The sequence below is a fragment of the Ursus arctos genome, unplaced genomic scaffold (genome assembly GCF_023065955.2).
Source record: "Ursus arctos isolate Adak ecotype North America unplaced genomic scaffold, UrsArc2.0 scaffold_4, whole genome shotgun sequence".
In the NCBI taxonomy this organism is placed as follows: Eukaryota; Metazoa; Chordata; class Mammalia; order Carnivora; family Ursidae; genus Ursus; species Ursus arctos.
The window spans coordinates 76790767-76818645 of record NW_026623056.1 but is presented as its reverse complement, the minus strand read 5'-3'; the positions used below and the strand labels follow the sequence as shown (position 1 = coordinate 76818645).

The 27879-nt window shown below is 38.7% G+C and overlaps 2 protein-coding genes across 7 annotated transcripts in view; one reads left to right on the top strand and one right to left on the bottom strand.

Annotated features, from left to right (window-relative positions):
* Positions 1–1026, bottom strand: part of JAM2 (junctional adhesion molecule 2) — an 80939-nt gene extending 79913 nt beyond the window's left edge. For all 3 annotated transcript variants that reach the window (XM_057306878.1, XM_026518850.4, XM_044379652.3), the window contains exon 1: positions 804–1026. In XM_057306878.1, the coding sequence (XP_057162861.1) occupies positions 804–1011 (208 nt within the window). In that variant the 5' untranslated portion in view covers positions 1012–1026. The remainder of the gene's footprint in view (positions 1–803) is intronic.
* MRPL39 (mitochondrial ribosomal protein L39) lies at positions 985–26422 on the top strand. Of its 4 annotated transcripts, none has more exons than XM_026519103.4 (10): positions 985–1067; positions 1830–2036; positions 3824–3963; positions 5858–5957; positions 6926–6993; positions 9379–9491; positions 11858–11923; positions 12825–12978; positions 16657–16704; positions 25854–26422. In XM_026519103.4, exons 1-10 carry the CDS (start codon positions 1004–1006, stop codon positions 25866–25868), a joined length of 975 nt encoding a protein of 324 aa, XP_026374888.1. In that variant the 5' UTR covers positions 985–1003; the 3' UTR covers positions 25869–26422. The 4 variants fall into 4 exon arrangements, with proteins under 4 accessions (XP_026374888.1, XP_026374832.1, XP_057162863.1 ...); XM_026519047.4 differs by lacking the exon at positions 25854–26422 and adding an exon at positions 19739–19841; XM_057306880.1 differs by lacking the exon at positions 12825–12978.
* Positions 26423–27879: the final 1457 nt, after the last annotated feature.

Genomic DNA, 27879 nt, shown 5'->3' with positions numbered 1-27879 from the left:
GGTCTCCCAGACACCCTGGCTGTACCTGCACTCTCTGTCTTCAACAAACTCTGCTTTCCCCTCCTGCTGGCTCGTGTTTGATTTCTATCCTGCACACAGCCAGGGATCCTCTCAAGAGGCTGGCCCCGCCGTACCCACTGTGGGTCCCTAGACCAGCAGGCCAGCATCACCAGGATGCCTGTAATATGCTCTCTCTACTCTCCAAATACTACGTAAACTAACTTGTCAAGAGCTCTATGGCTTACAGAGTTTCCTTCCGTGGCTCAATCAATGGAGAATCCTGGCGCAGGCCCCTCCGCACCTAAGAATTCACCCTTGCAAAACCGAGAGTTAAGATGTCATCAGCGTGGGGCGCCTGGGTGGCACAGCGGTTAAGCGTCTGCCTTCGGCTCAGGGCGTGATCCCGGCGTTATGGGATCGAGCCCCACATCAGGCTCCTCTGCTGTGAGCCTGCTTCTTTCTCTCCCACTCCCCCTGCTTGTGTTCCCTCTCTCGCTGGCTGTCTCTATCTCTGTCAAATAAATAAATAAAATCTTAAAAAAAAAAAAAAAAAGATGTCATCAGCGTGACCGGCCGGGCTGACCACGAAAACAAGACTCAACGGAAGTCGTCTTTCCCCGGGTTTTCTCCCCAGAAATATTTTTTGCGGGAAGCAAGGGTTTCGCCCGGCTCTTTGGGCTCGAACCCGCAGAGTCAGGAGAGTGATGGCGCCGGTTGTACTGTGCGACTCCAAAGAGGAAGCCTGTTTCCCTGCAGAGCCCCATGGGTGGCGGACGGGTCACCCCCCGTGCCCCGGAACGTACCTCCAGCTCCAGACGCCGGACCTCCCGCCATTAATCTTCCGCGAGGCGCAAACGCGCCCTCTGGTGGCGGCGCGCGGCTCGAGCGTCGGGACCGGAACAAAACTGTTTCACGGAACGCAGGGTGCGTGCTCGGAGTTTCTGGGGGGAGGAGGGCAGGAGAGGACCTACGCGAGAAGGTTCCTACGGCAGCGAAGGAGGCGATGGCCATGGGGGTGTGGGGGCTGTGCCTTTGGCGGGCCGCCCCCGGTGGCCGGGCTGGTTGCAGTGAGTTTCAGCGGCCGTGGGGCCGGAAAGCGAGGCTTGAAGACTTGTTCGCTCAGATGGGGCCTGAGGCGGATCCTGGGAGTTCCCACCGGGCTGAGGGCAGAGGAGGGTCTTTAGGTCCCGGCTGTGGCGGCCGGCCCCACCGGCCTGAGGGTCCAGACTTCGGGGCGCAGGGGGCACGGGGCCGCGGGAGGAGCTCAGGGCTCCTGAGAAGGGGCCCGCGTCCCGGTGCAAACATGTCCTTATTTTCCCATTGGAGTACTCGTACTGTCTTTGTCAAATCCTCTCTGATTTAGGGTTTGGAAAATAAGCTCAGCATTTCTTGCTCTAGATATTGATCATTTTGGCGAGGGATCTCCAGTATCCTGGAGCTTTCTTGTCCCCAAGACCTTGCAGAGCGAAGCTTTGCTCACCTTCCCAACGACTTGTCTGACTTTGACTCTACTTCCTGGTTACTTTTTGCCTCTTACTGTAAAGCACAGATTGGAACACGACAGAAAATCGGTGGGCATTACAGATCTGATGGGGAAAGAGCCAAGTTGAAAAGTGTGGATCTGGGCTAGCTGCAGTTTTCTTCCGTTGGCGTTTGAATTATTAATATTAGAAAGCGGTTTAAGTTGATCTCTCAGAGCATTTTGGCGAACAGCGTTTTAAATTGTGTGGCCTCCCATTCTTTCCTTGTAGGAGGATGGTGCGGGGTGGGGTATCCCCGGTGTGTTATGCATTCTTTCACTGTTGATATTTCTTGTCACTTCTACCCAGGATTGATAGCAACATCGCCAGCTTCTCGCCTGTCACCGACAGAACTGATAGAAATGCAGAATGATCTCTTTAATAAAGAGAAAAACAGGCAGTTATCATTAACTCCTCGCACTGAGAAGATCGAAGTTAAACACGTTGGGAAAACCGACCCTGGCACTATCTTTGTGATGAATAAAAACGTTTCAACTCCTTATAATTGTGCCATGCGTAAGTAGCGAATCAGGATCCAGTTTTGACTGTTTTACGTAAGCTGCGCAGAATTGGTTCAGAGGAGGCGAGATTGCTCCCTGAACTTGGAGAAATTATCGAGCAGTTTACTCTCTGTTCACTCTCTTTAGCTCTTGGGGGTTCTCTGGGTCTTGAAATGCTGGTACTGTCAGGCACAGGTGGTCCCGGGACTTGCTTGAATCCGGCTGGGTTTGGGGTGCTGTAATTGTTTCAGGCGGAAGGAGGCTTGCGCCTCCCTACTAATGCGCTTGCCCTTTTTAGACAGCACCCTGGGGTGTTGGGAGCAGTCACCGTGTGGATCTCGTCAAAGGAATTTGGGATACAGGGACTGCCCTGGCCTGGGATGACCAGCTTTTTTGGCCACCTTTTCCTTTCTAGCCCTTGGTGGCCTACCTTAAATCTTACCTGCTTACCACTTACTCTCCTTTGTTTTTGTTCATACTCACATGTGTGTGTAGTAAATGTGTAAGTGGAAATGTGTCTGGGGTGAATATGATGAGGGTCAAAGTATGCGTTGTGTTCATATTTTAAAGGAGATAACTGTGCCCTCTGTGTGATTTGGTGTGTAGATGAATGGAACAGGGCCTCTTTATAGATTATTTTTGATCAAAATGCTTTTAAAGTAGCTTTGATAGAACTGGTAATATTAAAATTTAGAAAGCTTCCAAAATAGATCCATACACCAGCATGCTCACTCATATATATGACTAGCTGCATCGTTTAAACTTTTGGAAAACTCAGTAATGTTCCCACGTAAGTAATTAACAATTTTAGTTAAAAGCTTAAGCTAGTGTATTATCCTGGATCTTCCTTTACTCGGGCAATTGAATTAGTACTTATGATCATTGTTTACTTGTTTTGTGAACATTTCTTGGACCTTTGCTGTGCGATAGGCATTAGGATTACAGAGGAGGTTGAGACAAAGCACAGGTCCTTAACAGAGTTTTATACATTTCCCACGTAGAGATGAAGGCTGTGAGCACTCAGCATGACTCCTGCGCTGTCTTGCTTGTCATTCATACCTTTGATCATTCAGTATGCTTTTGAGTACTTACTGTGCTACAGGCATGGTGCTAGGTTCTGGATATAGGAATGAGTGAACAAAAACAGACCTGATCCCCTCTGTATGGAACTTACTTGGATCCTGTACCTGTAGTTTGAACACTTCTGTGAGTAGCTGTGTACTTGAAAAACATCAAATCAGGGTTGGAGTTGCACTTGCATTCTGGTCAAAGAACAGACCAGAGCTGATTGGCTTATATGTGAATTCATACTGATAATAAAAACTGCTACTGGTGGTAACTTGAACAGGCCGTGTTAGGGAAGTAAGAGGTGGTTTGGGAGCAAGACCCCAAACTCATTTAGACCAGATTTACTATGGATGTGTATTTATATATTTTCTCTTTTAAGTTGTGTGTGCACGTACCCAAATATATCCATGATGCTGCTCTCTTACTATTTAAGTGTTGCTCTTGGAAAATTGTTTTACTACTTAATAATTGACAGATTAATTTGAAATTAGACTTAGCCTTAATGATTTTTGTAAATGGTTTGGGCAATTTTGTTAATAAGAATACACTGGATGTATTGGGTATTATTTTTTTTTATTAGTTACAGATGTAAGATGTAAGACTTTTTCTCCTAAAGGAAGTCATTGCAGAATCTTGCTTTCCTGTTGTTTTATTTCTTAATGTAGCACTTAAACATGTAACTTTTCACTTTGGGTTTTGTTACATGTAGACCTTCAATCTGTTTTAAATTCATAGATTTAAGTGAGTGGTACTGCAGGAAGTCCATTCTGGCTCTTGTGGACGGACAGCCTTGGGACATGTATAAACCTTTGACCAAATCCTGTGAAATTGAATTTCTTACTTTCAAAGATCGTGATCCAGGAGAAGTGAATAAGGTATTTCTGCCTCTATGTTCTTTTCTTTCCCCCTGCTTTTCTTCTTTTTTTCTTTAAGTTAAAATCCATGTGCTGTGGAGCATGAAATGTGCAAATATGGCCAAGGTCAGATGTTGTAATGTGCTAGATAATCAGTGTTTTTGCTTGTTAGATTAAGCATTTTCACAGTTCAAAAAATCCTTGAACTTGGCATCCTTTGTATTTTGGTTTGAGAAAACTATATAACTTGTCTTTTACATTCATGTCTTTGTTCCACTAACATTTACTGATCACTCTGTATATTTCATTCCCTCTACTGCTTGAATTCAGCCTTTGATCATCATTGGATTATTTCAGTAACTTTTTAACACTCTACTTCCTGCCCCCATTTTTAATACTAAAGTCTTCCTGAGTAGTCCTGTAAGAGTTTTATTAAGTGACATGACTAAGGATTGTATCACTTTTTCCCTACTTGGTAACTTTCAGGGATGACCTGAAAGTTATTCCTGTGCCTTTCCAGGCCCTATGTGATCGGACGCCAGCCTGGCTTTTGAGCTTCACTTTCACGGCAGCTTTCCACTTCCTCTTTGCTCTGGCCATACTAGAGGACTTGGTCACTAATGGTTTAGGCTGTGTTAGCCTCCTGGCTTTTACTGATTCTCTTCTTCAGCTCTGGGTATTTTCTTTCCTCCCTGTTTCTTATTGCCTTACAACAGGAACCATTGAATGCATTAGATTCTTGGCTCTGTGAAGACAGGGATTTTGTCCCTTGTTGGACCTAGTCCTTGACTTACATACAATAGGTATTCAATATATATATGTTGGAATGAAACACTTAAGCAAGAATATGGTAGACATGATAATAATAGCTCACATCAAGTATTAATTATGTATCAGGCACTATCTTAGATTTATAGGTATTAACTCATTTACTCTTGATAAAAATCCCATAAAAATGGGTACTATTATTCCCATTTTCCAGATAAATAAACTGAGGCGAAGAGGTTCAGTAGCTTGACCAAGCCTACCAGTTTAGGAAGTAGCGGAGCCTGGATTTTAATCTAGACATTTCGGCTCTGGAGTTCAACAGATATTGAAAACATTTAAGTAGGATAGATGAGGATGTGCATTTTGCTACTTGCCTTCAAGGCCTGGATTTGTACTTACTTTTAGTGTATGTTATGTGGTTCTGTAGAATACATCCTGGAACAGTTTCTGCTACACACAACCAACTGAGCCCACTTTTTTAGTCCTCAGATGTGGAGAAGAGCTTATGAAGGTAAAGTGCCCAGTTATAGTGGTCTCAGTATGGGACATAAGATGGGCAGGTCTGCTGTGGGACTTGTGTTCCTCTTTATGACTGATCAGGTCATTGCATGGATACCCATATGAGGCATTTGACCCATGTTCATGGGTCAAAACATGCTGGTAAAATGAAAGCCCAGTTAATAGTGAGGTTGCTTTGCTGTAAATATGAGTAACTTGAGTGGTGTTAGGTATAGGGCAGGAGTCATAAATTCTTAAAAGTTGAGTTTTTCCTCTCTATTATCTATGGTATAAACAGGTTTGTATTAATATATATTTTTTACTTTAGCATGTGTTTGTTAACAAGTTACCTTTATCTTGGGTTAAAGATAAAGTTGCTACCAGATAGTAAAACTATCTGTTGTTTGGTAAACATTATAGTGTGTGATATCTTGCACAGAAACATTGCTCACAGCACACGTTGGTGCTTCATTCTCTTGTGCTTTTTGCTTGGGAGAGTTAGTGTCATGGCCTGATGCTCACTGTTGCTACATGCTGAGGATGGACAGAGAAATAATTCCTAGGTCAAAAGTTAACCTAAATTTTAATATTGAAGAAATGTTGGTGAGTCTTAGTGTGTGTTATGTTTGTGTGTATTTTATTTTTCTAGGCTTATTGGCGTTCTTGTGCCATGATGATGGGCTGTGTGATAGAGAGGGCATTCAAAGATGAATATGTGGTCAGTTTGGTCAGAGCTCCAGAAGTTCCTGGTAATGTACATAAACACACACACACATACGTACTTCTATAATCCTTGAGTAGTTTGATACCTATTTTTGATTTTTTATAGAGCTTCTTTCTTTTTTTTTGCACTAATGTCTAATTTTATGTAATATAAAATAGTGTCATACATATATTCCATTTATAGTGGGGTAACAAAATCCATCTTATTTAATTATTGGAGGTCAGTAATTACATAATGGAATTCAAGGAGAATGTTTCTCTTGAATATGAATTTCATGTAATTACATTCCCTCAGTGTTTGTTTCCCACCACTTGAAGCATGTATTTCTAAATCAAATGTGTGGAGGAGAAGAAAATGAGAGTATAAGTAGAATTCTGAAGAAAGCTATGTTTAGGTGGCACCATTTCACCAGAAATGTCTATGACTCTGGAGAGGAACCATTTTGGGAGATGGAAGAGTTCACACTCTTTTTAATTTTGGTGAAACTAGGATTTTGCATCAGTATGTGCAGTAGGATCACATTTGTAATTTTTAAAAAAATATAGAAGTGTATATACCAGAAATATTTAAAAAGTTCAATGAATGACATTAAGAGCAAAACAAAAATGAAGAAGTTTAGAAGACATTAAAAGAGAAATTCAACATTTCATGTCCATTTAGTAATTCATCTACCTATTAAATATCTTATTCTTTTGGAATTTTTATGTCTGGTAACTATTTGAAATCTCTGTAGTGATAATATTCTGGAAGAAGACATGAATGTTTAAAAACATGCTAGTGATTTTGGGTTAACAAAGCGTGAGTTAGTTTTTTGGGTGGGGGAAGTTGGTAGAACGCTGGCAAGCGTTGAAATAATGGTTATAGTTTTATAATTTGTAGAGTTGGGAGAGATCGCTGGCCCTTCATTTTATGTTCTAAATATTCAATTGTTGCCAGTAAGTCACTCTACCGTAACAGACTTGACTTTGCCTTTCATTTTGGTTGGATTTATAGTAATCTGTGGAGCCTTCTGCTATGATGTGGTTCTGGATGAGAGACTTGATGAGTGGATGCCAACAAAAGTAAGTACAGTGTTTGGAATATTAATTTTAGAATCTTTGCCTTTCATTGTTAGAATGATTCCTATATTGTTAAATGATACTGCATGTTGAGAATATTTAATTTAAAAGATCTTACCTACCTACCTATCTACCTACCTGCCTGTGTTGTTGCTTTTTTGGTGAATTCACGATAGGGGCAGATGAATGGGGGTATTCACAATGTGGTCAGTTGTATAGAAGCTTTGTGTCATGGTTGAAGTACTTTATTCCTGGTACTGTTCATTCTGTTTCTTAAGATAGTGGTTTTCAAGATGCCCAGAATATAAAATATAGAAGCTTAACCATCGTGGTTGATGTGGTGGTGGGAGGCCTGGAGCCTTACTTTCTTGGATCCTCTGAGCACAATTTGAAAACCACTGCCCTAAAGCATTTTAGCATGTTGCATATTGTGAGATCTCCTTATATACAAAGGTTACCCTGAGAGGAAGGGTAGAGGGTAGAGGACAGAGTGAATTAAGAATCAGACTTTGACAAAGCTAACTCAAATAGCAACAAACTAGACTCTTGGTGAATGATCTGATTGCATAATGAGTGTTCTCCTTGTGAGTCTGGCAGTTGGGTAGCACCTGGCTAACAAGGATGATCTAGATCAGACGCCCTGTAGGGAGGGTGTGCTGAATGACTTTCAGATGTCAAGCCTAGAAATTCAGTTATCGTTGGGGAGAAGAGGCAAATGCCTGATTCTTCAGCAAAACTATATTTCCTATAGATTGGAAGTCTGGAGATCAGAAAAGGAAAGGTGATATGCCATACCATTTTTTCAATGCTACTGTGTACATTTTTTTCACATTTTAATATCTCTGGGAAAAAGTGTGTCTTCCAGTAGATAGCGTCTTATAGTACATTTTAGATTTTGTGAAATATTGTAGTTCCTTATTGCAAAATTTTGGAGTCAGTACAGATCCAGGTTTAAATTCTGGCTTGGAAATTATTTTTTGTATAATCCTGCTCATATTGGTTAATATCAAGAAGGAGAGAGGAGGGAAACAGGAAGGAATAAAGAGAGAAAGGGAGAGAGGGGAGAGGGAAGACATGTAGAAAGAAAGATGAGGGGGTGCGCAGAGAAGGGATTGGAACTCTTTCTTCGTGATCTCTGAACTCACGTCGGTATAATTTCTTTTTCAGATATGCCCTCAAATTTAAGAAAGAATTCTTACTTTGTTGGGGGAGTTAAGTAAAAATTAATGTGATAAAGATTCAGTTCTCATTGTCTATGAAACTTGCTGCCCCTTTTCCTTTTTTTAAATATAAAACTTTAAATAAAAAAGAAACGTACTAGTTAATTGCAGGGACCATATGGTTGGGTGGACCGCTTAGAAAAAGTGGTGGAGAGTTACATTCAAGTAACCGTTGTATTAAATCATGAGTGTGGATTTGTTATATAATAAAATTGTCCCTTTAAGAATGAAGAAGAGTCATTTCATGCAAAAAAATCTAATAGGAAGTTTATGGAAAGAATTTTATTACAAAAATTACTTGCGTAACAAGCGCTTGGTCTTTTCTGTATTAGTAATGATTTATAATATGAAAACTCAATTACAGTTTTTATTAAAAGTCTCATAAATATTGTTAATGTGTATTAATCATTTTAATTGCATAAAAGTGACTTCATTAAACATGAATTTTTAATATTAGATGTATGCTATATTTTGGACAGGGCCTGTGATGACATATTTCCTGGTAAAATGTTGAATGACATAAACAATAATTTTTTTCCCTGTTCATTAAAAAAAGCTTAGTTTTACTCACAATGTAAACACATTTTTGTATCTTACTTTTTATTAGCCTTTTTAATTGCATCATTGTTTTAAGAAACTATAAGTTTTTATAATTTGAATGAAATGTTTATTAAGATTTCTTTGTAAGGGGGCGCCTGGGTGGCACAGCGGTTAAGCATCTGCCTTCGGCTCAGGGCGTGATCCTGGCATTCCGGGATCGAACCCCACATCAGGCTCCTCCACTATGAGCCTGCTTCTTCCTCTCCCATTCCCCCTGCTTGTGTTCCCTCTCTCACGGCTGTCTCTATCTCTGTTGAATAAATAAATAAAATCTTTAAACAAAAAAAAAAGATTTCTTTGTAGGATTATCTTTAATAATTATTATAGGCTAATATCTTAATTACAAGTAAATTATAAGTTTCACAGTTTGTAGAGTTGGAATAAATTGCTAACCCTACATTTTATGGTCTAAGTATTTGTTATAAATTAATAACTTTCTTTCCTAACAAATTTGCTTTTGCTTTTTCTTTTAGTTGGATTTATAATATTTAGCATACAATTTTATCCGCCTTATGCAGAAATGCTTTTAAGTCAATTGTTACAAAAAGTTAATACTTTCATTTTGAAGGAGAACCTACGTTCCCTCACGAAAGATGCTCACTCTTTAATTTATAAAGATCTTCCATTTGAAACTCTGGAAGTGGAAGCAAAAGTGGCGTTAGAAATATTTCAGCACAACAAGTAAGTGTTGGCTTCCTTGGAAGTGAGATTAAACCTCCCAAAGTTACACGTAATGAAGAGAATTCAGCTCTTAAGAATCTTTATATCTGATGTGTATAAGGACACTTTTATTTTTAGCTCTAAAATCTCTTTCTCTGTACCGGCCTATTTACTTTGATTCATCTCATTATTTATTTCACAGAGAAGAAAACCTCCCCCAGCTTCGATAATTCTCTCAGTTTGTCTTACTTTCTCTGGTCTTTGGCCAGAGAAGTCCTTCACTTCATAGCAGCATCGTGGTGTGTTTCCCCTTTTTCCTCCCATCAAGTGATCGCACACATGGAACTGTATTATTTTGTTCATTTGGCAGCCTTTCCTTCTCCCCCTCCTACTCTGTAAATGACAAGGGTGACATAGAGAATGCCAGTGCTCTGGAGGGAACTAACCACCAAAATAAGATATTCACACAGCCAGGTCTTAGTCTTCTGCACCAGAATTATCCATCTGGTGGATTTTCTTTGCCAACATTTTAAATCCTCCCTGGGTCCTCAGTTCCCTTTCTCAGAAAACTTCCAGTTCACCTTCTTCTACTAATTGTAACAACATAAACTATATTTTAATGTTAATCTAATTGAATTTAGAACTAATTAGGGAAATCTGCATTGCAAAAAAATAACATAGATACTAGATTCTGAAGAGAGAATATGCTCCTGCAAATTGTTTCAAGGTTTAGAATTTCTTGAGGTATTTATAAATTGGGATGTAAGTTCTCATAGGAATAGTTTATAATGTTTCGCATATCCTGGAACCAGTGTACATAGAAAGCAGTAGGAATGTACTGTTTTAACTGAACTAGACTGCAGATAGTTCTGTAGGGCCGAACCACCATTGATTCTGTAAGAAAATTCCTTGTATTGTTAGAACACATCAAGACACTTCCTGTGCTACAATTCTAGGGTTGTGCTGTCCAATAGAGATAAAATGTAAGCTGTCTGTATAACTAAATTTTCTAGTAGCTACATTAAAAAAGTCAAAAGGTGAAGTTAATTTTAATAATACATTTTATTTAAACAATATATCTAAAATGTTATTTCAGCATGTGATCAATATTACAAAATGGATGATGTTTTGTAGTTTTTCATACTAAGTCTTCAGAATCTGGTGCAGTTTACTCATAAGGCACAGTTCAGTTATGGCTAATTACATTTAAGTGCCCTGTAGCTACCATAGTGTACTCTAGATGTTCATTTCATGAGATTCCCATTCCTTCCACTCCACGTTCCATGTCTAGGAGGGGCTTATAGGACTTTGGAAAGTTAGTTGAATATGTGGAAGGAGGTGTAGCGGTGGTTTGGGGGCTCATTTGAGGGCACAGAGAATTTTGGATGGTTGAAGGTAGATCAGTGATTGGGCCTTTCTGCTGCAGGGAGAGCGTTAAGTGGCTTTGACTCCCAGGGGACAGGTGCATCTCTTGGAGGTGGGTCAAGAGGGACAAATATTTCAGGGAACCAGCTCCCTTACTCCGGAGTAAAGACACAGGGCTCTTAGTAGTGAGTGGTAACGTTATGATATGAACCTGGGCTGTGCCGTTTCTTTCTGTGCTGTTAGCTGTAGTGACAGGATTGGGTAGATTTGAGAAACATGTAGGCAGTAGAATTGACATGATTTGGCAATGAATTGGATGGAGGGGGTATGGCAGGAGAAGCAGGAATCAAGAAAATCTCTAAAGTTTTTTTCACTCAGACATGTGGGTGGTTGGCAGTGACATTTACTAAGCTAGGAAACTCAGGAATAAGAATACATTTGGTAGGAAAAGAAGGAGTAAGTTTTTGTTCTGTTTGAGAATTGCAGAATGTAAGATGCTTGTGGAACAGTCTAGTAGATGTTCAGCAGGGTCTTAGGTATGTAGTTCAGGGCTCAGAAGAGGGATGTGTATTAGAAGCTGAACTGTGGAAGAGAGGAATGCGGAAGTGGGAATTAAAGCTGTGCACGTCAAAGAGCTAGCCCAGGGAGGATGCTTGGTGAAAAGAGGCTGTAGGACAGGTCCCCCCGGAGGGTGGAGAAGGGGAAGAGTGGCCAGAGAGTTAAAATAACAAGCAGTAGGCAGTGTCACAGAAGCACTTGGAGAGATGGAGGTGAACAATGGAAAATAGGACAGAAAGATGTCCATTACGTTCGAACCAGGGAGGTACCTAGGGCTGTGGCGAGAACCGTTTGGTGGAGTCGTGAGGCTGTGGCCTGACTGAAGGGTGCGAGGCGTAAAGGGGAGGCTCCAAGTGTAAACCCCTCTTTCAAAAACTATGGCTAAGGAGAAAGAAAGGGAGGGGTCCTTGAACACCTTTTTGTATATTTAGAAGTAAAAATTTTTTTTCTTTGCTGCCTTTTAGGTACAAAATGGATTTCGTAGAAGAGAAGGCATCTCAGAACGCTGAGAGAATAGTTAAGCTACACAGGTAAGTAAAAATAAATCGGCTGTCATGCTAATTTATAGGAAGACCTAGCTTTATTGTTACCTGAATATAGTATAGGACTGAAAAAGATGAATTTGTACCCTAATTTGTTATTCTTATTACCTTATTTTCTGTTGCTTTGTTCATTGTTCCAGTATGGTGGTAGCTGGAAGATTTAAATTACCTCAGGAGCAGTTGTGGTTTCTGTTCCTCATTTTATTGTTTGTTATTTTTATTTCTGCATTTTAAGAGTTGAAAACCATCGTTTTAAAATGTGATTTTTAAAAGTTAATTTTGAAATTGGGCAAAATATTCATTGTTGTGAATTGAACATAATTCATGTGTATGTACAAATATGAATACTAATTACCACTTGTGTAACATATAAGTAAGTAAAACAGGAACGTGCTTTCTGATACAGGGATGAGGGAGTAAGACAATGCACAGTGCATGAGCAGAAGTGACTTCATGACCTGTATCTTTTTTCTCGGCCTCATGTTTTCTTGGCTCAGAGTTAATTTTTTTCTTGTGCAAAGCTGCTCTTTGGACAATCTGTTATATACACTGAGTTCTAAGCTCTATTACAATGAGTTGTTGTAAGGTTGTAGATGATCAGTTTTAGACATTGCATTCACTCAATAGCATGATGTGTTCAGTGATCTTAAAAATGTCTATAAAGTTATATCAATGCTAAGAAAGAACAAGGTTCACTTGGCTTTAATTTTCATAGTTTTAGCCTCTTCACTTGAGATTGTTGTGTCAGGAGCACTAGAGACTTAATTGAGCCGTATGGAATGTTCTTGATTAGGGGCATTGTCCCAAAGAGAATGAATAGATTTTTTCCAAACTACTGTAAATGGTTTGATTTGAAGGTTTTATTTGTTTGTTTTTAAAATCAAATCAGATTTGGTGACTTCATTGATGTGAGTGAGGGTCCTGTTATTCCAAGAACAAGTATTTGTTTCCAGTATGAAGTGTCAGCAGTTCACAATCTTCAGGCCACCCAGTTGAGTCTTGTACGAAGATTCCAGGGTCTGTCTTTACCTGTACACTTAAGAGTAAGTAAAGCTGAAAGTTTCAGGTTGTCCGGTTTCAGGGTGGGTGTGATTTTATACCAATTTGAAGGACTTACATTTTAATTTGCATTAAGTTGTGGGACACTAATACTTTGTAAATTCAGGTTTATGATAAAAACAGTTTTCCCTGTAAACTGATCATTCATAAAGGAAATATTAGTTCAAAAAATTGAATCAAACTGAGATAGTAATTTTAATTTTTCAAATTAGTATAGGGGAGGAGGGTGCATGGAGGATTATTGGAGTGCATATTGGTAAGACCTCCTGGAATGTCTTTTGGATTTAGGTTTGGCAGGCTCTTCTCCCTAATTTTCCTCATCTATTCATGACCCAGAGTCTGTTATTTTCCATATTGTTCCCACCCCTCATTAATGCTTTTTTTTTTTAATTCAGCTTTGGATTTTGAGATAATTCCAAAATCTGTATAGGTTCATATGCCGTTACAAGAAATAATACAGAGATTCCAAGTACCTTTACCTAATTTCCCCAATGATAACATCTTGCAAAACTGTAGTACAATTTCACAGCCAGAGTGTGGACATTGACATAATGAGGATGCAGTAGAATTTCTTTCCAAGACTGTCTCCTGTGGGCCCTTTATAGGCATACCCACTCTCCTCTGCCCCATCCCCACCTCCTTACCCCTGGCAACTACTAGTCTGTTCTCTACTCTTACAAATTTTCATTTCAGGAATGTCATGAATGGGATTATACATTATGTAATCTTTGGGGATTGGCTTTTTTCACTCAGCATAATTCTCAGGATTCATTGAAGTTGTGTGTATCAATAGTTGTTCTTTTTTATTGCTGTGTAGTATTCTGTGGTATGGACCTACGGTGTATTGTTTAACCATTCACCTGTTAAAGGATATTTGAGTTGTTTGTAGTTTTTTGGCTATTATGGATAAAGCTTCTATGAACATTTGTGTACAGGTTTTTGTAAATATATGTTTTCATTTCTCTGGGATGAATGCCCATGAGTACTATTGCTGGGTCATATGGTAGGCACATACTTAGTTTTTTAAGAAACTATCAAATTGATTTCTGGAGTGACAGTACCATTTTACCATTCCCACCAGTAATATGTGAGTAATCAGTTTTTTGATCATTGCCAGCATTTGACATTGTCACTATTTCCAGCCATTATGATAGGCTTGTAGTGATTTCTCATTGTAGTTTTAATTTGCATTTTCCTGTTGGCTAATTGTGTTGAACATATTTTCATGTGTTTATTTGCCATCTGTATATCTTTTTTGGTAAGAAGTCTGTTTATGTTTTTTGCTTATGTTCTAATTGGATTGTTTGTTTTTTTACTGTTGAATTTTGAGTTTTTCCCTAGTATATTCTGGCTACTAGTCTTTTGTTAGGTATGTAGTTTGCATGTATTTTCTCTCTGTCAGTAGTTTGTCTTTTCATCCTCTTAACAAAAGATCAGAAGTTTTACAGATCAGAAGTTTTTAATTTTGATGAAGTCCGGTTTATCAGTTTTTCTGTTGATGGATCATGTTTTTGGTGTTAATTCAAAGAATTCTTTGCCTGGACCTAGATCCCAAAAATTTTCTTCCTTTTTTCCCCCCTAAAAGTTTTATCGTTTTATATTTAAGTCTGTGGTCCATTTTGTGCTAAATTTTGTATAAGGTGTGAGATTTAGGTTATGGTTCATTTTTCTTGCCTATACATGTCAAATTGCTCTAGCATCATTTGTTAAAAAGGCTGTCCTTCCTCCAATAAATTGCTTTTGCACCCTTGTTAAAAATCATTTGGGCATATCCGTATGGTTCTGTTTTTGGGTTCTCTATTCTGTTCCATTGATTTGTGTGTCTGTCCTTCCGCCAGTATCACAGTCTTGATTACTGTAGTGGTAAACAGCTCTTGAAATCAGGTAGAATAATTCATCCCAAGTTATTATTATTTATAAAAATTGTTTAAATTATTTTAGGTCCTTTGTCTTTTAATTTTAGGATAATCTTTCTGTATTGACAAGTCTTACTGGGACTTTGATAGGAATTTTATTAAACCTGTATAACAATTTGGGGAGAATTGACATCTTTACTAAATTGTATCTTCTAGTCTATGAACATAGAATATCTTATTTAAATCCTTCATCTCATTAATCAACATTTTGTACTTTTTAGCATTTGTTCTTGACATGTTTGATTTTTCTCCACGTACCTGTTTCCTTTCCTAGCTTTCTGCATTTCGGTAAATGACACCATTATCTACTTAGCTGCGAGGTAATCCTTGATTCTCTGTTTCCTTCCCATCCATGGTCCATCCCATTCATCAGCAAGGCCCTTAAACTCTTAACTCTGAAACATGTCCTGAGTCCCTGCATTACATAGTGTCTCATTTGCTACCACACCCTTTCCAAGCCCCTCTTACTCTTCACCCCTTCCTTGCTTTCACTCTGCCCCCAAAGCACATTCCCTACTTCGTAGCCAAAATGACCTTTTTCATATACAAATCAGATCATGTAATCCCTTTGCCCTAAACATTCCTGGGGCTTCTTATAAAAATCCCAGCCCTGTACCTTGTCTCACAAAGCCCTACATTATCTGGCCCTTGCCTGCCTCCCTGATCTGTCACACCACTTTCTCCATCATCCACTCTCTTCCAGTCACACCATACGGTCTGCACCGGCTGTCCATTCTGTTGGAGTCAGGTGTGGTTTTCCCTTTAAACATACGATGCTGCTCTTTTCTCCAGAAGGGCTTACATGTGCATATAGTAATTTTACCTTTTATCATAGATTTTACCAGGTCATATGGTGTGATGTAGTTACTGGCCCACTCATATCCCTCAGTATCACCTTTTTTTTTTTTTAAGATTTTATTTATTTATTTGACAGAGAGAGAGACAACCAGTGAGAGAGGGAACACAAGCAGGGGGAGTGGGAGAGGAAGAAGCAGGCTCCCAGCGGAGCAGGGAGCCTGATGGGGGCTTGATCCCAGGACTCCGGGATCACGCCCTGAGCCGAAGGCAGACGCTTAACGACTGAGCCACCCAGGCCCCCACCTCAGTATCACCTTTAAATGACTTAGTGAAATTGATCCTTAATGCATTTTACACAGTTTTCATCTATGCATTCTGAGAATCCCCAACTATATAAAATTTTTAAGGATTAAGTAAATTGGTTCTATAATTCTCTTATTGTCTTCATTAGTTTTTACTTGTTCTTTAGGGTAGTTTGCTAAATCCTCTAGAACCACCATTTCAACGTGAAGATGTCACCATTAGTCAACATTGGTCACCATCGGTTCTTGATGAACCTCTCCTTGTGATTGCTAGTGATTTGAAGAATGACCTCTAGTTTGTTGAAAATGGCTATTTAAGGAAAGAACTGCAGCCCATGGGAAAGTGGAACAGAGTTTTGCTTCCCATTAGAAGGAATGCTGTCTGTGATGGTAATGATTAGGAAGGACAAAAGAGGAAGAATGACATTTTCAGTGCTTATGTCTGTTTTTCGTACATGCCAAACAAAGCAGCTGTCCCGTAAAGTACCTTTCCCTCTACTTGAATCTACTTTTGTAACTGCTTAGCCTCATTAGTACTGCCTGACTTCTTATGTATTTGTTTTGTTTAAAACCTATATAAGACTCATTTCCTTTTATTTTAACTTTATTGCTTTATTTAATTCATAGTGAATCTTTTCTTTTCAAGGCACATTTTACGATATGGGATAAGCTGTTGGAAAGATCTCGGAAAATGGTAAGTGTTTTTGACAGCTAGTGAGTACTGTTCCATGAAGAAATTTTTATTGGAATCAAGCAACAACATAACGATAAATAAAAGAGAGAAGAGAAGAAAATGAAAGAAAAAAGTAAATAGTTGTCTCAATAGCTAAAGCAGTGTTGTAGTTGTTGACCCCAGTAGTATCTTGGCAAGAGAGAGTTGTAATTTGGCATTTCTCCTGTTTTTGTTTGTTAATATCGTGGATATGATACTGTAGAACTTGAAGAAGAATAAGAATAATATTCCATAGTAGTAATAGTTCTTAGTGGGTCCAATGGTGTTAATTAGGTCTTCGATAATTTTTTCTAAACTTAATGAGCACTGAAAGATTACGATTTGTCAGATATATTTTAAAACTGCCTTAACTACTGGTTGACATATTAAATGTGCAAATATCCTGAAAAACAGTATTTGAGTACTTGTGTTTTGTAGTTCATTCTGTATCAGTAGCATTTAGATTTCACAAGTAAGAATGATAATATTTCGTGACATATTCTATTCCATAGGCTAAGTGCTCATCCTTTACTTACATTATAGCTATTCCATGTAATCTGGCCTCATAAACACTTCCTAGTTACCCTAACTTTCCACTCTAGTCAAGCTTGCACATACATCAAATCATCAAACTTTTTCTCTTTTCTTCTTTTTTGTTTTGTTTTGTTTTAGTTTGCAGTCTTATGTCACTTTATTCTTTCCCTGCTTTACTGAGGTCTAATTGACGTGTAGCATTGTGTAAGTTTAAGATGTACATTGTAATGTTTCGATATATGTGTGCATTGCAAACTAATTGCCACAATAAGGTTAGCATATCCATCACCTCAGAGTTACATGTTCTGTATGTACGTGGTGAGAACTTTTAAAATCTACTCTCTTAGTAACTTTTAAATATATGATATTAGCACTGTTAACTCAGACTTATTTTCAAGTTTGTTTATTCTTGGCAGTTTTTCTGTCTGGACTTTGTGTCCGTGTCTCCTCCTCTCTATGAATGAATACATTCTACTCATTCTTCATTACCTCATCACAGTCTTACTGTCTTCATGAAACATTTGCAGAGTTATCTCTGAACAAATATCCGTTCTTAAAATTTCTACCTGATTATATACCTCCTCATATGGTTTTCCAGTTGTTTTTGCTAGTACACTTACGTTCAGTCTGTTAGCCCATTCAGGGTTTATTATATGTGTCATGCCAGATTTTGAGCCCAAACTTTGGTATATGGGTAACCTGGTAAGTATTTATTGATTATTTTTTATGATGATGTACAAACCTAGTCTTTGTTAATGAATTTACAGATAGAATTTATTGTTGAGGTACTTAGTCATAATGTTCTTGTGTAAAGATTACATGTAATTTTCTCATGAAATATTTTTGAATGGTTAGAATAATTTTGTCTCTTTGGTCACATTGATCATTTTATTATTTATTTTTTATATATATATGTATATTTCAAGTATAATAAACACACAGTGTTGTTACATTAATTTCAGATGTACAATGTAATGATTCATCAATTCTACATATTTCTCAGTGTTCATCACGATAAGTGTGCTCTTAATCCCCTTTACCGTAATGACCATTTTAGATTAGGAAACTAGGGAAGAAATGAGTATGTAATAAATGTAGAAAAATAATAGCGGAAGTAACCTAGAGTATATAATAGGAATCAGTAAGTAGCTGTTTTTGCAACATTTATTCTGGTTCAGTTTCCTTCTGTCCATTTTGTTTGTTTGAAGGGAGTAGGTTAAACATACGGTTCGTTGATTCAACTAACAGACACATGTCAAGTGTCTGTTGCGTGCCAGGAGGTGTAGGTACAGAAATGAACGAAACCTACTTACTGGCCTCAGGGAAGGTACTTTAATGGATAACTAGACTTACAAGCACACAGTTGGGTGTCCATGTGGAGTTCTGGCATATAGCAAAGGACCCAAACCAAGCTGGTGGGTTGGTTAAGGAAGGTTCCCAGGAATTGGTGTTGCTTAAGCTGGCTTTAGAGGATGACTGGAAAGTGGGCCTGGCAGATAATTTGCTTGAGGATGGGTTGGGGGTTAGCTCCAAGCAAGCTGCTTGCCTAGAGGGGTGGAAGAATGGAGAGCATAATGAATATAAGATGGATCTGAATGTACAGTCTTATGTAGGGTGGGTGTTGAGTCCAACAAAGTAAGTCTTTTGGAAATAGCTTATAAGGGGCTTGTCTTCCATGATACAGAATTTGCATTCCTCTGCTGGAATTTGAAAAGGGAGGTCACTGGGGAATTTGAAAAAGAAAGTGTCCTATAGGTCAGCTATTCGTGTTTAAAAGCTTACTCTGGGGCAGCATGGAAGAAAGCTGTGACTTAAGCCAGCAGTCCTGTTAGAGGGATAGAAGGCAGTGAGATCCTGAAGTTCAGGTGTGGCAGTGAGAGCCACTCGTAGAATTCGTAGGACTATTGATTGAATATGCACGTAAGAGAACCATGGATTCTCGAATGGCAGGCGTGGACAGCTGGGTGGAGACCTTCACTGAGATAGATAATGGTGGAGGTGGGGTGGGTGTCAGGGTGGTGAGGAGTAAGTTTAGCTGTTTGATGTGTTTGAGTGACACAGAGTAGAAGTATGGACGTATAGATAACCTATATCTACTAAACCTGTAATATGCTATATTTAAAATAGAATTATACTTCCCAAGAAAAATCTGTTGATTTAAAAAACTGTTACAGCATTGTTGACATTTTTCTCACATGAATGATTTCATTTTGTAATTGAAAAATAAAATGACAAGCCTAGCTATATGTTTCAGATTATATTTTTAATGAAACTGTTGTACATTACTTGATAATTTATATAGGGAACTTGGCCTTGTACATTTTCTTCTTTTTCTGCTAAACTTTCTATAATAATTACAAATGAAGGAGAAAAACCAAGGGTCATTATCGGAGAAGGACTGGGGAATGATTTAAAATAGTGGGTGAGGGGTAAAACTAAAATTGGTTATTATTAGAAAAGTAAAGTATTCCTGTATTTACAGGTAACCGAAGATCAAACTAAACCTACAGAGGAAAGTACATCGACCTAGTAACTTCCTAAAATTTAAATATGTATAGTAAATTAAATAAAAGTTTTCTATGAAATATTTGTGTGTGCTTATAAAGATTGTCGGGGCACCAGGATGACTCTCTTGGTTGGACATCCCACTCTTGGTTTTGGCTCAGGTCATGATCTCGGGGTCATGGGATCAAGCCCTGTGTCAGGCTCAGCGCGCAGCATGTGGGCTCATTGCTCAGTGTGGAGTCTGCTTGGAATTCTTTCTCTCATTCTGCCTCTGCCCTTCCCCCTCCTTGAGTACTGTCTCTAAAATAAATAAATAAATAAATAAATCTTTAAAAAAAGATTAGGGTGGCTCAGTCGTTAAGCGTCTGCCTTCGGCTCAGGGCGTGATCCCAGTGTTCTGGGATCGAGCCCCACATCAGGCTTCTCTGCTGGGAGCCTGCTTCTTCCTCTCCCACTCCCCCTGCTTGTGTTCCCTCCCTCGCTGGCTGTCTCTCTCTGTCAAATAAATAAATAAAATCTTTAAAAAAAAATTAACTGTCTTTTTTCTCAAGATTTATGCTGTTTATTTTTGTCCTCCCTTATTTATTATTATTATTATTTTTACTTTTTACTTTCTTTAAAGGTTAAAACAACTTACGCTGTTCACAGTAAAAATTTTATGCAGGAACAACCCTGCCTCGTCTTACTCCCCAGATATAACACTTTGACATGTATTCTCTTTCAGTCCTTTTTTCTACATGTATAGACATATATGTACAAATACAAATGGAATCTTTTAAAAACAATCATACTAGTTTCCATTTTTGCTGTTTTAAACAATGGCACAATAAATGTTGTACAAAATGGCAAGTGTTTTATGGATAGATTAACTGAGAATTTACTAAGTTAACTGAGTGTTTCCTATATACTGGCCACAATGCTAAGCCTTTCACATGGAATCTCTTATTTAATCCTCACAATGTGCTGAGAAGGTGTTTCCATTTTGTAGATGAGGAAACTGACAACATAGAACTGGCCAGTAGCAAAGCTGGAATTTGGACCCAGGTTACTTCACTCCCATGTTCTTGTGTACTACTCTGTACTGCCTCACATATAAATACTTTGTAGGAATAGATTTCTGATAGTAGAGTTATTGACAGATGCTACCACATCTTAGCCTCCAAGAGATTTTGCCAAATGGCAGTCCCAGTAACAGTGTCTGAGAGTTCCTGCTTTCCCGTGTCTGGGGCACGTCTTGATTATCAGTCTTTTAAAACTGTTTTGCCAAAAAATTGCTTCCTAGGCATAGTGCACAGGTTTCTTCTAAAGATTTTATTTCTTAGTTGGGTGGGATCTACTTCTTCCTAGAGACCGTATCTTCCTGTTCCTTTATTAACTTTTTCATTGTGCTGGAGTCCATAATAAGTTACATCTTGAGAAAAAGCATTTAAGAGGTGAGCGCTTGCATGTCTAAAGTAGCTTTGTTTTGCAACTTAAATTTGATCAGCTGTTTGGCTAGGTAGAGAAATATAGACTGAAAAATAATTTTGTCAAGACTTTGAAAGCAACAAGTATTTTCTGGCAATGTTGCTAATGAAAAGTGTGGTACTCATCTGATTTTGCTGTTTTTTATATAAACTGTTCTTTGCAACCCTGCCACACCCCCATGCATACACACTCTGGATACTTTTAGGATCTTATTGTTCTTGGTATTGTAAAGTTGTAAAATATGTCTGTATCTAGATTTTTAATTATTCTTGGTACTTTCAATTTTGACATCTCTTATGAGCTCTAGGAAGTTTTTCTTTCTAAATATTTTATTCCTTTTCCTTTTCTGTTTCTCTAATACCTTTTATTGGATTTTGGATCTTCTGTATTGGTCTTCTGTATTTCCCCTCCCCCTTTATCTCTCTCTCTCTCTCTCTCTCTTTTTTGCATTTATATCCTAATCTTTTTAATTGAACTTCTTATGCCACTGACTGTTACGATGGGGTGGGGATTTTCTCAACGCTAGAATAAAGAGCTCTTCAGTCTTGGTGACAGATTTCCATACTGACTGCACTTGTTCTTTCCAGACAGTGCTCCCACTTATTTCATGAGGTCCCTCCAATAGTTTACCTGGGGGGAAATACCTGGATTCATGCCCTTCTGTATTTGGAGATAGGGGATGTGGGGTCAAGATCAACTGATTTGTATATAGACTTTTAATCCCTTTCTTTTTAGCTCCTCTTCTGTCTTCTGTCTTCCACCTCTGAGCTTCTCCAGGCTCATCTGGGCAGGTTAGCTCTCTCTTCTGATGGGCTCCCTCCACATATATTCTAAGAGGTGACATCCTCTACTGTTCTATTGGCCCCATCTTTTGGAAATTCCTGGTAATTTCTTGTCTGCTGCTGCTTTCCTTTCCCACCCCCTTGGTGGATTTAGGCTTTGATTTTTTTTTAAATTATGAACTATTTTGAGCATACATAAAAATACAGAAAATAATTTAACCCCTGTTTGAATGGACGTTTGTCCAGCTTTTTTGATTAGCTAGCATTGCTTGAACATCCACTCCGGTGACTTCCTACTGTGTGGATCTTGTCTCACCAAGTAGAAGAGTAAAACATAATTTCCAAAATTTCCTTGTAGCTGGGGGCTCAAACAGGCATCTTAGGTCACCAGTTAGATATACTTGTATGAAATTTGGAAGTGGCACCATGAAGACAGCGTGGCACATGGGACATTTTGTTAGGGGAGCAGTGACTTGTGGCTTTCAAGGCAGCAGTTGTGCCGTGGGCTATGCTCAGTAGTTCTCCCCCTGCAGGTGCTCTGGTGTAATGGCATTTTTCAGAGTTGTGTGACCAGATTTCCAAGCCTGAGCCCATTTGTGAGCCATTTGTTTTTTGCTTACACTGGCTAGAGCAGATCCTGTCGTTGGCAGCCAACAATGTTGACATATAGTCACTACTCAAATTTAACCATTGTTAATCTTTTCCTTATTTATTTCAGATCCAATAAACTAAAAGCTACTTACCATTGAAAATCTCCCTCTTGTCATTTCCTTCCAAAAACTACTATGCTTTTTCTGCATATCCTTACCCTTCATGATTTGCAATGTATAGTATCCTCTGTTTTCAACTAAGCATAATTGGTTTTATGATACATGTCCTTTTAAAATTTATTACTCACCATTATGTCTTCACATTTAAAAAAAAAGATTTTATTTATTTGACAGAGAAAGACAGCGAGAGAGAATACAAGCAAGGGGAGTGGGAGAGGGAGAAGCAGGCTTCCCGCCAAGCAGGGAGCCCAATGCAGGGCTCAATCCCAGGACCTTGGGATCATGACCTGAGCCGAAGGCAGATGCTTAACGGCTGAGCCACTCAGGTGCCCCATGTTTTCACATTTAACATGTCGATATGTGTAGAGCTAGTTTATGTGCAGAGCTGGTTGATATGTGTACTATTCCATTGTATGATTGACCCCACAGTTAATTCATTTCTCTTGTTGATGGCCATTGAGGATGGTCTTGACTTTTTAGTTTTTTTTTTTTTTTTTTTTTGAAGATTTTATTTCCAAGTAATCTCTGCACCCAACATGGGGCTCAAACCCATAACCCTGCGGTCAAGAGTCGCATGCTTCGCAAACTGAGCCAGCCGGGTGCCCCTTTACTTTTTAGTATTACAAAAAGAAAACGTTCTTGTGTATGTTCTTGTGTGTACACATTTGACAGTATCTCTAGGGTATGTATCTAGAAGTGGAACATGCATCTTCAACTTTACTAAATGTTGTTAGTCACCACAATAGTTGTAGCAATTTACTATCAGCAGTGGTGGTTCTTTTTCCCCCTCCGTCACAAATACTTATCATTATCAGACATTCAGTTTGGTCGGATATGCCTGATCCTATCATTTAATTCAATTTGTTTAATACTGAACATAGAACGACGATGAGCATCTTTTCATTTGTTTTTTATCCAAGAAGGTTTCCTCTTCTGTGAGTTACGAGTTTATAGCCTTTGCCTTTTTTTTTTTTTTTTTTTGACTTGGTCTTTGGTCCTTTTAACAGGAGTTCTTTATATATTAAGAAGGTTAAGCCTTTGTTACTGTAAATATCTTCTCTAGTCTGGCTTACCTTTTAACTTTGTGCTGCCTTTGTTTTTAATGTGATCGAAATTACCTGTTTTTTCTTTTATGATTCGTATGTGTTTAAGAAATTCAATAAAGACTTTCCTAACTTCACTGGGTGTTGTAGTTAGTGATGAATCACTAAGTTCTACACCTGAAACTAATATTACATTGGATGTTAACTAACTGGAATTTAAATAATTCAGAGTTCTGGTAGGATGAATCCTTCCTTATTCTTCTTCAACATCGTATAGTGGTTGTTGCAGGATCAGCTTGTCAGCTTCTGAGCCATGGTCTTAAAATCTGCTTTTCTGATACTGAAATTTCTCCATGAGGTTTCTTTAGGATATGATAAATATTTTTTCATTCCTTTCAGCTTTTCGTGTCATTATGTGTTAGGTTTTCTCTTTAAAAAAGCATAGAGGAATCTTTTTTTCTCCCTTAAGTCCATTCTCCTGCAATGATTGTGGATTTGACAATTTCTGCTGTAATTAAATCAGTATTTGCTTATATTTTGAGACTCTTTTGTTAGCACCATGTATTCTGGTTTGGGGTTATTGTGACTTGCTGGCAAATTGTTTCTTTTTATTGTTAAATAAGGATCCTCTGTATCCCTCATAATGATTTCATCCCCTTTAATCTGGTTTCCTTAATTTATTTTTTCTTTAATCTGGTTCTGTTATTACCTTGGGTTTTTGTTGGTATTTTCCTGGTATTTGTTTTTCTGTCCTGTAGTAACAGTACTCTCGACTTTTTTTGGGGGGTGGTCATTGTGTTTCAAGTCTCTTGCAAACAGCATGAAACTGTTCTTATAAAACTGAGTCTTGGAATTACTATCTTTTAATAGATAAGATTTTAATGCATGTATATTTTTCTGTGATTATCTTTTCTTTATATTATTTGTTCTTGTTTCTTGTCAAGTATTAGATTGATGTCATTTTCCTTATTTTCTCTTTCTTTTTCCTTTCTAAGAGTATACGTGTGTGTGTGTGTATATATATATATATATATATATATTTTAAAAATTTAATTCATTTATTTCAGAGATTTATTAATTTCAGAGAGAGCAAGAGAGCATGAGCAGGAGGTGCAGAGAGAGAGAAAATCTCAAGCAGACTGTGCTGAGCATGGAGCTGGATACCGGGCTTGATCTCATGACCATGAGATCATGATATGAGCCAAAACCAAGAGTTGGGCACTTACCTGACTGTGCCGTCCAGGCACCCCTATTTTATTTACTTTTTTAAAAGATTTTATTTATTTATTTGAGAGAGAGCACGAGCAGAGGGAGGAGCAGAGGGAGAGGGACAAGCAGACTCTGTGCTGAGCATGGAACCTGTTGTGGGGCTTGATCCCACAAGCCCAAGATCATGACCTGAGCCGAAACCAAGAGTCTGACACCTAACTGACTGAGCCACCCAGGTGCCCCTATAATATAAATTCTTATAGGTGATCCTGTTGGTCAAAGAGTATGTGCATTTTAAGTTTTGATAATATGGATAACATCCTCTTAAAGATAAATTTATCCAGTGAGCAGATTTAAGGTTTCATACATGGTTACGTATGTTGAAAGAAAGAGAAAATGAGGAAAAGTTTTAGGAGAGGTTACTACTGCAATGTTATTTGTAAGGGATCTCCAAGTTGGGTGTTATTGTCAAGCCTGTCTATAGAGATTAAAAGGACCGATTTTCACATATTTATTTTTAAAAATGGAATTTCTTAAAATGAATATGGAGATGGCCTTCTTGATCTGCAGAACTTAGGAAAAGCCAAACTGATGCTTCAGCTGTCTGTAATGTGTCTATACAGGTCAACTTGAAAAACAGTCCTTCTAGTCAAGACATATACATATGCCAGCGAGAGACAGTCTCCAACATCAGAACGAGCTGTATTTCCAAAGTCAGTGAAGACTTGGATACATCTTCCCATTCCACTCAAGCAACTGTGAGCAAGGCTCCGAGCTGAGTGGGCTACAGAAAAGTATAAAATGGTTTTTTTTTCCTACAGGAGCTCATGGTCTAGAAGAGAGGACAACATGTACACAAATAACAAATGTGAGGCACGGCGTGAAGCACTTTTATAGGAGAGCTACAAACTGTACTTTGAGAGAACAGAGGAGACGGTCACTCTGGGTGCAATCCTTTCCAGCGTTCTTTTCCTATGTGCTAGGCACAGGCTAACGGATCCGAAATTGTTGAGCTGTCAGCATTTGGGAAAGGACAGAATTTTCCTAAGTGGAGACAGACTATCTTGACTGGTGAAGCTCCGGCAGCACGGAGTGAGTTAAGATGGCCGTGACATTTTGTGATTATTTCGTTAGTCAACCCACTCTTTCATAGGCAGGAACTGGCACCCGATCCCTTCACTGACCCTCCCTAATGACTGCTCGAAGCAGCAGCTGATAGTTTGGGCATGGCTAGTCCAAGGTCGATGATGTTTTTGGTGGGGAGGGATAATGGGACCTGAAATTTAATGGCTGCTTATCCCCCAAAGAGATCAATGATCGGGCACCTCATCACTCCACCCTTGTGGCAGAATCTCTCATTGCACAGAATAAACTGTGTGTGAACAGTAAACAGAATTGCATCTGTACGTTGCAGGATTTCTGCTGCGCGCCATTCCTAGTTACCATATCAACAGTAGCACTGGGTATAAACCACTGTTTCTCAGAGTTGGTTTAGGAACCATTTGCATCTGGATCACTTGGTTAGCCTGGTAAAAAGGTAGTTTCCTGGGCTCCATTACAGAATCAGATGTGCGGTGGGAGCCTGGGAGCCTGCACCTTGACACGTTTCCAAAGTAAGAATCACTGCCCTAGCTCTTCAGTTATATGTAGAATTTTTCAGTTACTTGTTTGCTGTAATGACCTTTTGTTTACTAAAAATCACCTCTTTGAGCCTATGGGTATAGAGTGAGATGTTCATTATATTCAAACTTCACTTGTTTTGACAGTTGGACTTGGAGTAATAATGGTGTGAGTAAGTCAGTAAACATTTGTGGAAGATATAAATCTGCAAGATGGTGGATTGGCCCTAAAGGATACACTTCTTCCAGTGCAGTCATTATACACACAACAAATTATGATGCAGCGTTTCAGAGCCAGTGACCTGGGAAATCCCTGAGTACTGCAAAGAAGCATGGAAGAGCGATATTTGAGAAATTTAAAACAAATCCATACTCGAGCGGTTAGGAATATATGTGTTAACCAGGTGAAGACTCATACTGCAACACTTAGATCTGTTTTAATAGTAGCAGAAAAACCCAAACCCTCTATGTGTACATTATTGCCTTTGCCAGGAGAGAATTTGAAGTCCAAAGTGGAAAACCGAACACTTCTGTGCAAGATTTACTGTTGGTTTCACTGTTTCCCAGTCAGTATTACCTGAAAACCACTTAATGAGTCAGCTTTTTTTGAGTGCTTCCCATTTACAGACTTCTTATTAATTTTCTTCAAGTTCTTTTCCTCTTTCAGAAGTTTTCCCCAGTTTCTTTGAGCAAAGTACTGGTCATTTCTTTATTTTTGGAAAAATTCTAATATTCCGTGTTTTCTATATATTTTTCAATCCCCTGACTTTGTTTCTTCCCCCTCCTTATTCTATTTTTTTTTTTAAGTTGCTGAGTCTTACTGCTGAGAGTGAATAGTCTCTAATTCAGCAAGTTTCTAGGGAAGTGGGTCAGATCCTAGGCAACCCTCTTGATACTCAAGTGTTGTGTGTTTGTGTTTTTAAAGAAACCATGTCCTGCGTGATGTCATGCTTCATTCAATTCGGCATTCTGTGTACAAAATCGGGTTCCTTTTACCTTCTCCATCTGCCACAGCACCCACTTTCACTTCAACCACCCTGAGTTTGTCACTTCAACACACACACACACTTCTTGCTAATCACCCCTTTCTCCAGCCTAACCACATACCCAGTCTTACGCATGTTCCAAGGATTTTTGGCACAGCTGAGCCTACCAGTCAGGAAGACTCCATCTGAGACAGGGCGATCAGGAGCTAGCAGCCTACGAGAGCTGGGCATCAGAGAAAACT